This window comes from Pecten maximus, chromosome 19 (genome assembly GCF_902652985.1).
Source record: "Pecten maximus chromosome 19, xPecMax1.1, whole genome shotgun sequence".
Taxonomy (NCBI): domain Eukaryota; kingdom Metazoa; phylum Mollusca; class Bivalvia; order Pectinida; family Pectinidae; genus Pecten; species Pecten maximus.
Window position 1 is genome coordinate 3,811,116 of NC_047033.1, and position 17,694 is coordinate 3,828,809.

Genomic DNA, 17,694 nt, shown 5'->3' on the forward strand with positions numbered 1-17,694 from the left:
TCCTATTTCCCCGCCACAGTAACAAAGTACAATATTTGTCCTATTTCCCCGCCACAGTAACAAAGTACAATATTTGTCCTATTTCCCCGCCACAGTAACAAAGTACAATATCTGTTAATTCATTAAATCAGTTATACATTGTAACAATAACAACGAAGAAAAGGAATAACATTTACAACTTTGCGAATATTTAAAGAAAACAACATTATCTTCTTTCGACATCAAAGATATAAATTCAAGGACTTTTAAAAAGCATTATGCCAAATTCCAACACTTTCAAGGTATGGCACTGGCTTCCAAGACTTTACAAGGGCTGAAACTAGAGGACTTTTCATATCTGTATGGACCATGTTGTTTAAGTTTAATTGTTTTGGCAAAAATGAGACATGGCTTAAATTAAAGATCCTGATTTTGACTCTGGATGGAAAAATTTAGGCATGATGGGGGAAAAAATGTCAAGATTGTCCCTCTAATACACCTACAACAGTAAAGAACATAGTTCCTGGAGAGATCCAAAGGTTCTCCAACAAAATCAACATGATAAATATAAACCGTATTGTACACAATCTATATACACAGACTTGGATAAAACACAATTTTCTTGGCCTATATACAATATAGACCTCTGAAGTGTTGGATCCCCTCATATAACTGGAGACTGATGGCCACAACAATATTGAATTGATTCATTATTAAATTCTACTTCTGCAGAGTTTGTGTATAATCATTATCACAAAACGTAAACCTACTAACCCGGCAGAATTGGTCAATTATGATCTCAAAGATAGCGTACCAAATTTGAAAACTTGCAGAATTTAGAAAGACAGTATCTCTCTGAATGCTCATTTCTACAAGAAACAATACACGAGACATTTTCAGAATCTTAAGGGGATATCAGAATAAATCGCATAAGGAAAATTGAAGGCACTTTAATTAGATGATTCGTAAAGCAATTTACTTCAAATACTTCAAATTTTTTTGAGTGTTGATTCAAGCTACCTATGTATGCTACAAGCTTCTGTTCCAATGATCATACAATGATCTAGAAAGCAAATCTTGAGTTTAAACATTGCAGATTTTGACCACCTCGAGTAATGGGTTATTGCCAAGTTAAATTAAAAGGTATTTATTTCTGAATAAAGAAAATTTTAACGGAATCCTGGTATCAAACTTTGAGTCTAAGTTTGTGCAGACAGTTGCTTTTAACAAAATTAAGATATTTTGAGGGAAAAGTCTGGATGACCTCAGTAGATAATCATGAGATTAAGGAGTCACATTAGCTCAATTTGTAGATCATTTCGTCAAAATATATTGCTACTTCAGGTGAAGATCTGAAGCCAATCTGATTTAAATACATTATGCACTACATTAAGAAGATCTGATGGAGACTGGGTCATGTTCAGATAATCTTGCAACCAAATTATCATAACTACATGGGCAAAATTTTGTCGGAATCCCTTTCCTTCTCGTCAACCTCATGGTTGGTCCTTATTGAATAGATAAAATCTGACTGTCCCAATTCACTGTCAACCAAACTATAATGGCTGTGCCCATTGCCAGCCGCTTCACATCCGAAACAATGCATTTAGTGGACAAAGTATGCTTCACATCCGAAACGATACATTTAGTTGACAAAGTTGCTTCACATCCGAAACGATACATTTAGTGGACAAAGTATGCTTCACATCCGAAACGATACATTTAGTGGACAAAGTATGCTTCACATCCGAAACGATACATTTAGTGGACAAAGTATGCTTCACATCCGAAACGATACATTTAGTGGACAAAGTTGCTTCACATCCGAAACGATACATTTAGTGGACAAAGTATGCTTCACATCCGAAACGATACATTTAGTGGACAAAGTATGCTTCACATCCGAAACGATACATTTAGTGGACAAAGTATGCTTCACATCCGAAACGATACATTTAGTGGACAAAGTATGCTTCACATCCGAAACGATACATTTAGTGGACAAAGTATGCTTCACATCCGAAACGATACATTTAGTGGACAAAGTATGCTTCACATCCGAAACGATACATTTAGTGGACAAAGTATGCTTCACATCCGAAACGATACATTTATTGGACAAAGTATGCTTCACATCCGAAACGATGCATTTAGTGGACAAAGTATGTGTAGTTTGTTGATTTTTCATTTTTGTACCGATGCACCGGAAAGAAATGAAGTAGTAAAACAACACAGATCAGAGGCTAATGAACATTTCCAACACTCTTTAGATAGCCCGATCAATTTGCACACACTGCCAAACACACATATATTATATAAATGAGATACTTTTTCATTGGCTAAAAACATTACCATTGTATGGTAAGCATTGAAATCAACTGAACATGACCCTGAACTTGGCCGCTGACAGATCTTCAGAATGTAGGGCCTGTTAATTTATGCGGACAAATCGATCCAGCCGTTTTTTTTGGACCACACAAACGAAAACGGCCGTGAGTGTTAAATGATGATCTGTACTTTAATCAGATTGATCTGAAGCATATACTTAGATTCCCGCCAGACCACAAACAGTTTTACATTGCATGAGTGTCACAAGATCTAGTAGGACGGGCCAGATATGTGATAAATGAAATTTTCCTGTCAACATTTATGCCTGAATTCTAAATCTTAAAATTGAAGCACTGGTTGGTCTGTATAAACAAAAAGGCCCCAGGGATTCATTTTAGCTCCTCAAAAAAAATGCAAAATCTACATTTCTACTGAAATCACTTTTGGTAATGACACAAAAATTAACCTGGAAATTGCTTTGCCAAAAAATTTACAAACATTACACTTATCACAATAGTAATTGTTGCTGAACTTGATTACCTTCCCTGCATCAAAATAAAAAATGACCTCATCTCTTTTTAAACATTTAAGAAGTGTTTTACAGAGAATCATCATGGCCTGGAGACATTAGATGAAACGATGTATCTAAATACTCGGAGCATCATCTCCGCCTACCCCCATACCCCCGGTCGACCTCCCTACGTACTGGAGAGCGTGACCTACTCCTGTATCTGTCCCTACTGGCGTATGTGTCATGCACTCTCTCACTACGATCATAGTCCTCTACATTGTCACCACTAGCTATCTTGCTCAGTCGTTCCTGTATTTTTGACTTTTTTAACACAGCAGCACTTTTTAATGGTTTACTGTTTGATAATTTGGGACTGTCTTCATACTTGTCTCCTAATTCATTTGAACGACGGTCTTTTTTCCTTGATTTTTCATAAGACGTGTCCCTAGTTGAATCCCGCGAAGTATCACGAGACTTATTAAATGATTTACTGCTGTTATCCTCCTCCTCTTCCTCACTATCTGAATATTGGTCTTTTTTCCTATGCTTTTCAGGAGGTCTATATGAACTTTCTTCTTCATCCCTTACAAACGATTTTCTGTCTCGTTTTCGCGAATGATCTCCCCGATCAAGATGTTCTACTTCTTCCTCCGAGCTATCAGCTGGTCTTTTTTTCTCAATCGTATGTTCCCTGGACTGATATCTCTGTTCCTCCCTCCCATTACGTGATCGCCTATCTTTGTTCTGCACATTTTCGCCATATCTCTCCCGCCTATCAACTTCCTCACTATCACTACGTTGAGCAAACTTGTCCATTCTGCTGGATTGTTCTCTAGACCTATCTGACTTGCTATATCTCTCCACTACTCTTTCTTCCTCGCTACTTTCCTCAGAAGAACTATCCTGCCTTGCCTTTCTGTTTACATTTTCTGCACGATTTGACTTTTCACTTCTATTACTGTCATATTTGCCAGATTTTGTTCCTTTTGCAGGGGTTTCCAGCTTTTCATCTTTACCTTTCTTTTTTCTTTCCCACGGATCGAAATATGTATCATTAGTGGATACTGGTTTGCTCCTACTTTTCTCCTTGTTGTTCTGTTCCACAATAACTTCCTCTGCAGAGTCAGAGTCGGAATCGGAGCTACTACTACTATCGCTACTACTACTGTCGGAACTACTACCACTGCTGCTGCTGCTGCTGCTGCTGCTACTACTAGCTTCCTTCCTTATAGTCTGTCGTTTTTTCTGCTGTTCTCTTTTGTCATTTACTGCACTTTTAACATTTACTTGCGACTTTCTTCTATCCACAATCTCTTCCTCTGATGATTCACTTGTTGCTTCCTTCCTTTGTCTTTTCTCCACTCGAACTCTTTCATCATTTTTCATTTTTGAAGTGTCTTGTCCCTTACTCTTTCTACGATTTACAATTTCTTCCTCGGACTCACTTGTGACATCCTTTCTAACAGATTGTCTTTTGTTTCTTTGTCTGAAATCATTTTCCTCATTTCTCTGATTGCCCTTACTTTTCCTTCTGTCCATCATTTCCTCCTCAGAATCGCTACTTGCCTCCCGTCTCTTACGTAGCTGTATATCATTCCTTTGTGGTCTGTCTTCAACTTCTGAGTATCTCTTTTCTTTTACAGTATTTTTCCTGAGTTCGATGACTCTCTCCTCCGAATCACTGCTTAATTTTCGTCTTCGTTTTTCATTCCTGGGCTGCCTTTTATCATTCTCTGTATTCCTTGGACTTTCTCTGCCTCTACTTTTCTTTCTATCCGTAACTTCCTCGTCAGTACTTTCTTTCTGCCTGCTTCGTTTATTGTTTCTTTGCTGCCTTTGGTCATTGTTCCTGGTTTTACTTGTATTCATATCTTCTTCATCAGAGCTACTATCAGTTTTCCTCATCTGTTGTCGCTCATTTCTATTGCGCATTTCATTAACCTCTTGGCGATCATTTCGATATTGTCTTTCACCACTTTCATGGCGATCGTTTCTACTTCTCCTATCATTGACTTCCTGGCGATCATTTCTACGCCTTTCATTACTTTCCTGACGATCATTTCGATTTTGTCTTTCAGCACTTTCGTGCCCTTCTTTTCTACCTCGCCTATTATTAACTTCCAGTCGATCATTCCTACGTCTTTCATCACTTTCATGCCGATCATTTCTACTTCGCCTATCATTAACTTCAAGTCGATCATTTCTATTTCGCCTTTCATCACTTTCCTGTCGATCATTTTGATATTGCCGTTCATCACTTTCATGTTGATTATTTCTACTTCGCCTATCATTACTTTCCTGTCGATCATTTCGATATTGTCTTTCATCACTTTGGTGACGATCGTTTCTACTTCGAATATCATTGATTTCCTGCTGATCATTTCGATTTTGTCTTTCATTTTTATTTTGCCTTTCAATACTTTCCTGTCCATCACTCTTATTGTATCTCTCCATTTTACTTTGTCTATCACTACTTTGGTCTACATCGTTGTATCTTGGTCGATCTTTTCCTTTGTTTTTACTCCTATTCATCACTTCCTCTTCCTCCGAATCACTATCACCTCTACCTCTCCCCCTGTCACCTTTTCTTTGTCTGTTGTCATTTTCGTAACCTTTCTGATTATTTGTTCCTCTCCCTTCCTTCCGATCATTCCTATCATCCTCTGACTCGCTATCCTTCCTAGCTCTCTTATCCTTTCTCTCTGTCCTTTTTCCTTCATCTGCATATCCCCGATGGTCTTGGTTACTTTTGCGTGACACTTCCTCAGAACTATCTCTCTTTCCTCCTTTACTATTTCTGTTGAGTTTGGGTTTATCCTTTGGATGTTTTTCCCTTCGACTTTCTTTTCGGTTCGGTTCTTCCTCCTCGTCATCCTCAGATTCATTTGTCTGTCTGACCTTTCGTTGTTTTGCATTGTTATATTTTTTATTCCTCATTTCTTTCTGAGGTCTACCCTTATTTGTCTTTCCTGATTTCTTCCTTTTGGCTGGCGTGTCATCATCTGACGAACTCTCTACAATAGAAATCAATAAAAAACCAATCACAATTTGTACAGGATTTTGATCATTTTAAAGGATTTTCATCAAAAATTTTAAACGAATATATCAGGACAACAGAAAAATATCCACAACAGCTAAATTAAAAACATTTCTTTTGATAAATATGCAGAATGAACAAATTTGTTTTCTATATAGTGGAGCATTTTTCCAGAATTAAAGTCGATATTCAGGAAATCTTAAATCCTAATATCTTTCCTTATCTTCCCTGACATTGGCCGATATTGACAAACTGACAATCATCCACACAAGTAAACGAGGCTGCACACATTTTGTCGTAACATAATGTTGAACAAATCATTTGCAAAACATAAATATGGGGCGTGGGTGAAAAACAGTCAAAGTTATCCAAGGAACCATTATCACTGATGATAAAACAGGTCCAAACACTTGTTAATCATCAATGTGAAAAATTGAAATTGATGATATGACACATAAATTTTTACCTGATGAAGAAGATGAACTGGAATCAGATGAAGATGATGAGGAGGAGGAGGATGAAGAAGATGATGAAGATGATGATGATTCCTCTTCAGCCTCAGCTGCCTTTTGCTGCATCAGCTGTTTAGATTTGTTTTTCAGATGATCTCGTAGGTCATCTCTGTAATGAATAAAAGAAATTTCTTTGAAAATCTTATATACACTTCAAAATCACGAATAATTTTGTACCTAACTATACTTTCCTTTTCATACAGAATTTCATACTAAACCACCAACTTTTCATTCTGCCTATTTGAACCTCAGCATCACACTTACAGGCTTCTAATTATTTCATTATACCAATTATCTTGGAAGATATAGATGAAGTTTAAAGATTTCTCATCATTTCACAACAAAAAAATATAAATCTACAAAGATCATATTACGAATGATTTGTTTTTTGTGTTTGTACTTACGTCAATCCCCCAAGTCCTATAGTTGTGAAGAAATTAATGGCAAATCTGGTGTTCCTTGGGTTGTCTCGAGGCATCAGACCCTCAAAGAATTCCATAAGTGTCCTGCAAGTATCAACACACAAATATATAATCTTATAAACACAATTACATGTGAGGTTGTAAATCGAACAAAATATTGAGGATCTTAAGCCTACAAACATGTATTCGTTATAAATTATATACCAAACAAGAGACCCATGGGCCTTAACGGTCACCTGAGTTAACAGTCACTTGAGTTTTGAAATATTTAAGTTAATTTAATTGGCCCCTTGGGGGGTTGGGACCATGTAATTCACAATTTTGTTTGACCTTTGGCCATGGAAGCTTCCTGTCAAATTTCATTGAATTGGGTTCAGCAATTTTGGAGAAGCAGTTTTGGAGAAGAAGTCGAAAATGTAAATTGTTTACGGACGGCCAACATACGAAGGACGACGACAGACAAAAGGCGGTTAGAATAGGTCACTTGAGACTTTGTCTCAGGTGACCTAATGAAAGCATATGAAATACAACTACCGATATACACAAGGTCAGTCATGCATGACCAACTTACGGGTCACGCAGCCTTTTGTTTAACTTAGGAAGGCCCATATACTCGGACAGCTCCTGGAACAAGGTCTTGATGAAGATACGACTAGCAGATGTAGTGTCCTCTTCATTGAGTCTCACACAAGATAGCACCTGGAGATGGAAAACATCAATACAGAATAATTACAAAACAATTATTATATTAATGATTTTTTAATATTTGAGACAGATTAGGCAACCATCTCTATGCACATCCCTGGGCAGCCGGACCCACCATTTATACAACAAGTTGAGTCCCTTTCACCCAAGGATGTTATTGACCAAATCTGGTGAAAAAACATTAATCCCATAATGCCAATAAGATTTTAAAATTCTCTATGTTGCCAATTCAGCTCTGCCTGCAGGGGGTCAGACCCACCACTTACATGAAATAAAGTTTCCTTCACCTATATATAACTTAGCAACACAAATGACGAAGGAAGACAACTTTTTGACTCGTGCCCTGACCGGGCCTCGAACTCACGATCTACGGCACCCAATCGCCTAGCCAGAAATACCCGCAGCTTATTCCGCTGCGCCACATCGGCGTTCTTAAAAAGAACGTTTCAATGGCGCAGTGATGGTCGGCCCGATACCCTGACATGATCATTGTGGAAGTCGTCTATAACATTATATGAATACCTGGATACCTGAATACCTTATATGTATGTACACACACATATATATATATAGGTGTAAGATTGACATTCCGCGATTATAATTTATAATACAAGCATTTAATTTTTGCACTACTGTGGTATTTTTAATCACCACAAAGAAAGCTAAGTTTAATCCTTCGTAAATATTGCCAACTTGACAGTATTAAATGTCCCATTTTCCTACAGCAAGAAGTCTTCTGTGATGACACTTACCCCCCAGGAAATGGCGTCGGTGTGGAGGAGATGGGAGAAGAACTTGGCAACATTGCGAAGTTTATTGGTTTCCAGGCGGTGTGTTGTTTCGTATTGCTCCTTGAACATATCCTGGAACGGGCCTATGAACTTCTTGTTAATCATACAGAACCTCTGCCAACATAAAATACAGATTTTAAATGTAGACCAACTAGTGACTAGAACTGTCCTCAGAAATTTTTGTAACGTTTTGTGCTACTGTTTAATTATAATTTTCACAGAGCTATTAAGCTAATGCTTATCCTAGTCGGAACTAGATTCCGGGTATTACATATCGTGCAACACCACCTTGCCAAAATTCTGAAATAAACAAGTAACAAGAGGCCCATGGGCCTTAACGGTCACCTGAGATTTGAAATATTTCAGTTTATTTAATTGACCCTTTTTGCCCCCCCCCCCCCCCCCCCCCCCCCCCCCCTCATCAGCCCATAGGGGTCAGTCAGGGCCAACATATGCATATTATCAAACTTTCATTCCATGCTGAAAATGTTAACGAGAATGAATTCCAATAGAAATCAAAACAAATCAGTCAAAAATGTGATTTCCGTATATAAACTATAGTAAAATTTACCCCCTCCCCAGGGGCATACTTGTGACCTCAGGGTCATGAAATTTAAAATTTCAATAAAGCACCATAAGACCCATCAAACTATAAAGAGTATTTGATTCCACCTTATTTCAGTCTTGAGAAGAAGATTTTTGAAATTTCAGTCAATTTGACCCTTTTTAGCCCCGTCCATCAGCCCCGGGGGTCAGTCAGGGCCAACATGTACATGCCATCAAACTGTCATCCCTTGCTGACAATTCTTACAAAATTAGAATGAATTCCAAAAGAAATAAAACAAATAAAAGTCAAAGATGTTATTTCCCTATATAAACTATAGTAAAGTTAAGCCCCTCCCCAGGGGCAAACGTGAAACCCCTGGGTCATGAAATTTACAATTTTGGTAAAACACCTTAAGACCCTTCCATCTATGAAGAGTGTTTGATTCCAGCATATCTGAGAGTAGAGAAGAAGATTTTTGAAATTTCAGTCAATTTGGCCCTTTTTAGCCCCGCCCACCAGCCCCTGGGGGTCAGTCAGGGCCAACATGTGCATGCAATCAAACTGTCATCCCATGCTGACAATGTTTACAAAATTAGAATGAATTCCTATAGAAATAAAATAAATTAAAGTCAAAAATGTGATTTCTCTATATAAACTATAGTAAAGTTTAGCCCCTCCCCAGGGGCAAAAGTGAAACCCCTGGGTCATGAAATTTACAATTTTGGTAAAGCACCTTAAGACCCTTCCATCTATGAAGAGTGTTTGATTCCAGCATATCTGAGAGTAGAGAAGAAGATTTTTGAAGTTTTAGTCAATTTGACCCTTTTTGGCCCCGCCCCTCAGGCCCCTGGGGGGTTGGGACCATATAATTTACAATTTTGGTTGACCTTTAGCCATAGAAGCTTCCTGCCAAATTTCATAGAATTTGGTTTGTGGGTTTTGGAGAAGAAGTCAAAAATGTAAATTGTTTACGGACGCACGACGCACGACGGACGGACGACGCACGACGCACGACGACGGACAAAAGGGGATTAGAATAGGTCACTTGAGACTTTGTCTCAGGTGACCTAAAAATGTTGTTGCTGGTATATACAGCCATACCTATTTACAGATTTATAATTCATTATTAAAATATAAACTAGACATTTATTCATCGTTAAATGAATGCAAATACAGTGAAACTTGTATATATATATTAATCACTCCCCACTCCTGGTACATTTTCTTCTAAGAGACCAAAACACTTTTTCCTTTTAGACTTCTGTATTCCAAACATCTGTCCTCAATCAAAACATATTCTTAAATTCTTTCTGGCCTACAAAGTTTCAATCACATAGCTTCAAGATGAAGAAATTTTCTTTTTGTTCTCCATGTTGCTCAAAAAGGAGCACTCATTATATTAAGAGAGCGAAGATCTTTTCACAGATTCTCATGTTTAATATGTAACACAGCCTATTCTCAATATTGCTCAGCATACAAGAGGTCAAAATCTATCAATGCTCCAGCTCAGAATAAAACAAATCTACATTAAAAGATGAACTTTTAAATATGCTCCTTTGATCAAAATGTCACACCCACCTGTGCTAGAAGACCGAAGAACTTTTCATAGGTTCTCTGTTGCCCACAGCAGTCCAACACCATATTACATAATTCCACCTAAAATGTAAAAGAGATTATCTTTAACACAAGACAGATTTATTATACATCTTTTTTTTATTCCATTTCATCAATTGTATTTCACATTTAGCTTGCTTGTTGTCCATAGTCCCATGATGAGGTGGGGTCGAGTAGTAGCTGGTGGCTACCTCATGGAATGACAGACAGAAGCCCATCACATGTTTATTGCTGGATAAATATGATATAAAGAACGTTTGTTGGGTTAACTGCCCCTGATGAATTGGGGTCATGTTGTAGATAGTGGCAAACTCATTAATATAACAATACGTCTAATTAGGTAAAGCTTATGAATAGCAAATGAAGGATGGGGGTACCATTCTTGCTTTAAGCCATAAATATTTTAATACCAGACATATAGAGGATAATGAATAGTTTCCTGTTCAATATAACATAAATTTATGACAGTATGACAGAATATAGATATTTACATATATATCAAAATATTCTGACATATGAGAGATATATGGGTTATATTCAACAGGAAAACATTCAATTTTCTTTTTACAATATCTCATTTTTTTATGATTATAGGTCAAAAATGAAAAACTTCACTGCAAATCTTATATTTTCACTGCAAAATCTTATATTTGCACTACTTCAGTGAAAATATCAGTTTTTTCACTGCAATAAATTTCTATATTTCACTGGCAAAAATGCAATAAATTGGTATATTGAAACATCAAGAATTTCAGTATAATAAAACATCAATGATTTTATTATTGGTAGATTTAAACATCCAAGATTTTGATATATACAAGACATATGTAACTTTCACTTTCACTTTTAAGCCCATGTGTGTGTGTTACCTCCTGGCCAGGTTTGAGCTCCATCTTCAGTAGCTTATGTGCACACTCCTCAAAGTCAAGACTCGACTGGATGGTGAGGTAGATGGTACGACGCAGTGCCACCAAGTTTGTTTCAGTCTTGTCCAAGATCACCTGATTCTCAGCTTCTACAAACAGTGATGTAAATTTACTACATACCTAGTGTAAAATTCAGATTTTTTTAAGCATGTTTGAGAAAATACATTCAGAATATGAATAAAAGCATTTTTTACCAATGTTTGAGAAAATGCATACAGAACTTGAATAAAAACATTCATTTTTTTAACAATAAAAAATCACTAGATATACAGTTTGTATTGTGCAGGTATGCAAACTGGAAGATATTTATTCATACTGAAGCATACACAGAATCCTAGTGGTACAGGATATCTGGAGATCTGACACCAACAAGGAGCTGCTGTCATATATATACATACCATCCGCTTCGTCTTCCTCACTGTCACTGTCACTACCAGAACCACTGCCTGACCCTTCCTCGTCCGAACTGTCTTCATCCAGTATATCTAAAAGATAAAGTCAAGATTACTTATACCATGCTATAGATGAAGTCAACATCCTTACCAAGCAAAAGATAAACACATATATAGTGACAACCAGGGCAAAACTTGTGTCTAATATCATAGTAATATGTTGACTTACACCTCCTGATTTATCAGTAATTATAAGGGTCATTTGTTTTCATGCAAATATCTCCTGTGTTAAAGAGGAAAGAGTTTTCATACAAATGAAAACTTTGCACAAGAGAAAATGTTCACAAATAATGTTCAATGTATACAAATATTTGGGTTTCAGAAAAGTGAAGTTCTAACAAATGATTATCCTGCATCAAAAGCTTTTTTTTGCACTTGTACCAGTCTGGTGAGATACCAGTCCCCCAGTACCAGTCTGGTGAGATACCAGTCCCCAAGTACCAGTCTGGTGAGATGCCAGTCCCCAAGTACCAGTCTGGTGAGATACCAGTCCCCCAGTACCAGTCTGGTGAGATACCAGTCCCCAAGTACCAGTCTGGTGAGATACCAGTCCCCCAGTACCAGTCTGGTGGTACATTAGTCCCCAAGTACCAGTCTGGTGAGATACCAGTCCCCCAGTACCAGTCTGGTGAGATACCAGTCCCCAAGTACCAGTCTGGTGAGATACCAGTCCCCAAGTACCAGTCTGGTGAGATACCAGTCCCCAAGTACCAGTCTGGTGAGATACCAGTCCCCAAGTACCAGTCTGGTGAGATACCAGTCCCCCAGTACCAGTCTGGTGGTACACTAGTCCCCCAGTACCAGTCTGGTGGTACATTAGTCCCCCAGTACCAGTCTGGTGGTACATTAGTCCCCCAGTACCAGTCTGGTGGTACATTAGTCCTCCAGTACCAGTCTGGTGAGGTACCAGTCCCCCAGTACCAGTCTGGTGGTACATTAGTCCCCCAGTACCAGTCTGGTGAGGTACCAGTCCCCAGTACCAGTCTGGTGGTACATTAGTCCCCCAGTACCAGTCTGGTGAGATACCAGTCCCCCAGTACCAGTCTGGTGAGATACCAGTCCCCCAGTACCAGTCTGGTGGTACATTAGTCCCCCAGTACCAGTCTGGTGAGATACCAGTCCCCCAGTACCAGTCTGGTGAGATACCAGTCCTCCAGTACCAGTCTGGTGAGATACCAGTCCCCCAGTACCAGTCTGGTGAGATACCAGTCCCCCAGTACCAGTCTGGTGAGATACCAGTCCCCCAGTACCAGTCTGGTGAGATACCAGTCCCCCAGTACCAGTCTGGTGAGATACCAGTCCCCCAGTACCAGTCTGGTGAGATACCAGTCCCCCAGTACCAGTCTGGTGAGATACCAGTCCCCCAGTACCAGTCTGGTGAGATACCAGTCCCCAGTACCAGTCTGGTGAGATACCAGTCCCCCAGTACCAGTCTGGTGAGATACCAGTCCCCCAGTACCAGTCTGGTGAGATACCAGTCCCCCAGTACCAGTCTGGTGAGATACCAGTCCCCCAGTACCAGTCTGGTGAGATACCAGTCCCCCAGTACCAGTCTGGTGAGATACCAGTCCCCCATTACCAGTCTGGTGAGATACCAGTCCCCCAGTACCAGTCTGGTGAGGTACCAGTCCCCCAGTACCAGTCTGGTGAGATACCAGTCCCCCAGTACCAGTCTGGTGGTACATTAGTCCCCCAGTACCAGTCTGGTGGTACATTAGTCCCCCAGTACCAGTCTGGTGAGATACCAGTCCCCCAGTACCAGTCTGGTGGTACATTAGTCCCCCAGTACCAGTCTGGTGAGGTACCAGTCCCCCAGTACCAGTCTGGTGAGATATCAGTCCCCCAGTACCAGTCTGGTGGTACATTAGTCCTCCAGTACCAGTCTGGTGTGATACCAGTCCCCCAGTACCAGTCTGGTGAGATACCAGTCCCCCAGTACCAGTCTGGTGAGATACCAGTCCCCCAGTACCAGTCTGGTGAGATACCAGTCCCCAGTACCAGTCTGGTGGTACATTAGTCCCCCAGTACCAGTCTGGTGGTACATTAGTCCTCCAGTACCAGTCTGGTGTGATACCAGTCCCCAGTACCAGTCTGGTGGTACATTAGTCCTCCAGTACCAGTCTGGTGTGATACCAGTCCCCAGTACCAGTCTGGTGGTACATTAGTCCTCCAGTACCAGTCTGGTGAGATACCAGTCCCCAGTACCAGTCTGGTGGTACATTAGTCCTCCAGTACCAGTCTGGTGTGATACCAGTCCCCCAGTACCAGTCTGGTGGTACATTAGTCCTCCAGTACCAGTCTGGTGAGATACCAGTCCCCAGTACCAGTCTGGTGGTACATTAGTCCTCCAGTACCAGTCTGGTGTGATACCAGTCCCCCAGTACCAGTCTGGTGAGATACCAGTCCCCCAGTACCAGTCTGGTGGTACATTAGTCCCCCAGTACCAGTCTGGTGAGATACCAGTCCCCCAGTACCAGTCTGGTGAGATACCAGTCCTCCAGTACCAGTCTGGTGAGATACCAGTCCCCCAGTACCAGTCTGGTGAGATACCAGTCCCCCAGTACCAGTCTGGTGAGATACCAGTCCCCCAGTACCAGTCTGGTGAGATACCAGTCCCCCAGTACCAGTCTGGTGAGATACCAGTCCCCCAGTACCAGTCTGGTGAGATACCAGTCCCCCAGTACCAGTCTGGTGAGATACCAGTCCCCCAGTACCAGTCTGGTGAGATACCAGTCCTCCAGTACCAGTCTGGTGAGATACCAGTCCCCCAGTACCAGTCTGGTGAGATACCAGTCCCCCAGTACCAGTCTGGTGAGATACCAGTCCCCCAGTACCAGTCTGGTGAGATACCAGTCCCCCAGTACCAGTCTGGTGAGATACCAGTCCCCCAGTACCAGTCTGGTGAGATACCAGTCCCCCAGTACCAGTCTGGTGAGGTACCAGTCCCCCAGTACCAGTCTGGTGAGATACCAGTCCCCCAGTACCAGTCTGGTGGTACATTAGTCCCCCAGTACCAGTCTGGTGGTACATTAGTCCCCCAGTACCAGTCTGGTGAGATACCAGTCCCCCAGTACCAGTCTGGTGGTACATTAGTCCTCCAGTACCAGTCTGGTGAGGTACCAGTCCCCCAGTACCAGTCTGGTGAGATATCAGTCCCCCAGTACCAGTCTGGTGGTACATTAGTCCTCCAGTACCAGTCTGGTGTGATACCAGTCCCCCAGTACCAGTCTGGTGAGATACCAGTCCCCCAGTACCAGTCTGGTGAGATACCAGTCCCCCAGTACCAGTCTGGTGAGATACCAGTCCCCAGTACCAGTCTGGTGGTACATTAGTCCCCCAGTACCAGTCTGGTGGTACATTAGTCCTCCAGTACCAGTCTGGTGTGATACCAGTCCCCAGTACCAGTCTGGTGGTACATTAGTCCTCCAGTACCAGTCTGGTGTGATACCAGTCCCCAGTACCAGTCTGGTGGTACATTAGTCCTCCAGTACCAGTCTGGTGAGATACCAGTCCCCAGTACCAGTCTGGTGGTACATTAGTCCTCCAGTACCAGTCTGGTGTGATACCAGTCCCCCAGTACCAGTCTGGTGGTACATTAGTCCTCCAGTACCAGTCTGGTGAGATACCAGTCCCCAGTACCAGTCTGGTGGTACATTAGTCCTCCAGTACCAGTCTGGTGTGATACCAGTCCCCCAGTACCAGTCTGGTGAGATACCAGTCCCCCAGTACCAGTCTGGTGAGATACCAGTCCCCCAGTACCAGTCTGGTGAGATACCAGTCCCCAAGTACCAGTCTGGTGAGATACCAGTCCCCCAGTACCAGTCTGGTGGTACATTAGTCCCCCAGTACCAGTCTGGTGGTACATTAGTCCCCCAGTACCAGTCTGGTGAGATACCAGTCCCCAGTACCAGTCTGGTGAGATACCAGTCCCCCAGTACCAGTCTGGTGGTACATTAGTCCCCCAGTACCAGTCTGGTGGTACATTAGTCCCCCAGTACCAGTCTGGTGAGATACTAGTCCCCCAGTACCAGTCTGGTGGTACATTAGTCCTCCAGTACCAGTCTGGTGAGGTACCAGTCCCCCAGTACCAGTCTGGTGAGATATCAGTCCCCCAGTACCAGTCTGGTGGTACATTAGTCCTCCAGTACCAGTCTGGTGTGATACCAGTCCCCCAGTACCAGTCTGGTGAGATACCAGTCCCCCAGTACCAGTCTGGTGAGATACCAGTCCCCCAGTACCAGTCTGGTGTGATACCAGTCCCCCAGTACCAGTCTGGTGGTACATTAGTCCCCCAGTACCAGTCTGGTGGTACATTAGTCCCCCAGTACCAGTCTGGTGAGATACCAGTCCCCCAGTACCAGTCTGGTGAGATACCAGTCCCCCAGTACCAGTCTGGTGAGATACCAGTCCCCCAGTACCAGTCTGGTGAGATACCAGTCCCCAAGTACCAGTCTGGTGAGATACCAGTCCCCAAGTACCAGTCTGGTGGTACATTAGTCCCCCAGTACCAGTCTGGTGAGATACCAGTCCCCCAGTACCAGTCTGGTGGTACATTAGTCCCCCAGTACCAGTCTGGTGAGATACCAGTCCCCCAGTACCAGTCTGGTGGTACATTAGTCCCCCAGTACCAGTCTGGTGGTACATTAGTCCATCAGTACCAGTCTGGTGGTACATTAGTCCCCCAGTACCAGTCTGGTGAGATACTAGTCCCCCAGTACCAGTCTGGTGAGGTACCAGTCCCCCAGTACCAGTCTGGTGAGATACCAGTCCTCCATTACCAGTCTGGTGAGATACCAGTCCCCCAGTACCAGTCTGGTGAGATACCAGTCCCCCAGTACCAGTCTGGTGGTACATTAGTCCATCAGTACCAGTCTGGTGGTACATTAGTCCCCCAGTACCAGTCTGGTGAGATACCAGTCCCCCAGTACCAGTCTGGTGGTACATTAGTCCCCCAGTTTTAGAGATTACCTCGCTTCAAAGCTTTATATTTCTCTTCGTTTTCTTGATACTCAGGATCGGCCTTGAACACATCTGTAAAACAAAATAATTTCTTTTTATTCAAATAACTGACATTTCATACTGCATTTGATTATCATGTAGAGATCAATTAAATATTAATTTCTTTTCATACTCAAAGCTTGAAAGCTAAATGTAGGGCTGTTCCAGTAAAATGGCTGTCCAACTGGACTCAGACAAGCAAGGACCACCAAAAAGAAGTGATTTAACTCAAATAATACCATATAATGCACATCTTATATAATTCAAATAATAATAATAATTTTCTCTCAAGCCCACCATGCACATTTTCTTTCTGGATTCCTCTTGTAGGACAAACAATTTAGTAATACAATAACTCTTTTTGTTGACTGTTTTATAATTAATTCACAAAACAATTATCCAGTGTGCTAATTATAATCACAATCCTTTTTCCTTTGTTATCTTCCTCACTAAATTTGTAACATCTGAATATGGTTACTTTCACTTACTCAGTATATCCTCTGCGGTACCCTCATCCTCCAGGGTTAGAAGATGTGTAAACTGTTCCTCCTCAGCAACCAAGTCCAGTTCACTCAAAACGGACTGGTGATCCTGATCAAACAGACAGAGTCATTACAACTCTTGCTACATATTTACTTATTAAATATAACGGAGAATAGAACCTTTAAATCATCTTGGCCAGTACATATATTCTACATTTATTCAATTGTAACATCAATAATTTTGTTCTACAGAAACTAAAAGATACTTAAACAGAGGCTGCATGATACTTTTTCTCGTATGTTAAAATGTGAAAGCCATTTCCAATAGAATTGCGTTGGTACACATCAAAAGACATCTTTAGAAAGTCATTTTGAATGCTACATGCAATG

At 41.4% G+C, this 17,694-nt stretch overlaps 1 protein-coding gene across 1 annotated transcript in view; it reads right to left on the reverse strand.

Moving 5' to 3' along the window:
- The window catches only part of LOC117317246 (pre-mRNA-splicing factor CWC22 homolog), a 26,994-nt gene continuing 9,300 nt past the window's right edge, over positions 1-17,694 (reverse strand). Inside the window, exons 11-20 of the mRNA XM_033871975.1 lie at positions 17,311-17,413; positions 16,793-16,855; positions 11,771-11,857; positions 11,316-11,461; positions 10,411-10,488; positions 8,247-8,399; positions 7,361-7,488; positions 6,772-6,873; positions 6,322-6,476; positions 1-5,832 (exon numbers count right to left, since the gene is read on the reverse strand). Coding sequence (XP_033727866.1) covers positions 2,969-5,832; positions 6,322-6,476; positions 6,772-6,873; positions 7,361-7,488; positions 8,247-8,399; positions 10,411-10,488; positions 11,316-11,461; positions 11,771-11,857; positions 16,793-16,855; positions 17,311-17,413 — 3,879 coding nt within the window. The 3' untranslated portion in view covers positions 1-2,968. The remainder of the gene's footprint in view (positions 5,833-6,321; positions 6,477-6,771; positions 6,874-7,360; positions 7,489-8,246; positions 8,400-10,410; positions 10,489-11,315; positions 11,462-11,770; positions 11,858-16,792; positions 16,856-17,310; positions 17,414-17,694) is intronic.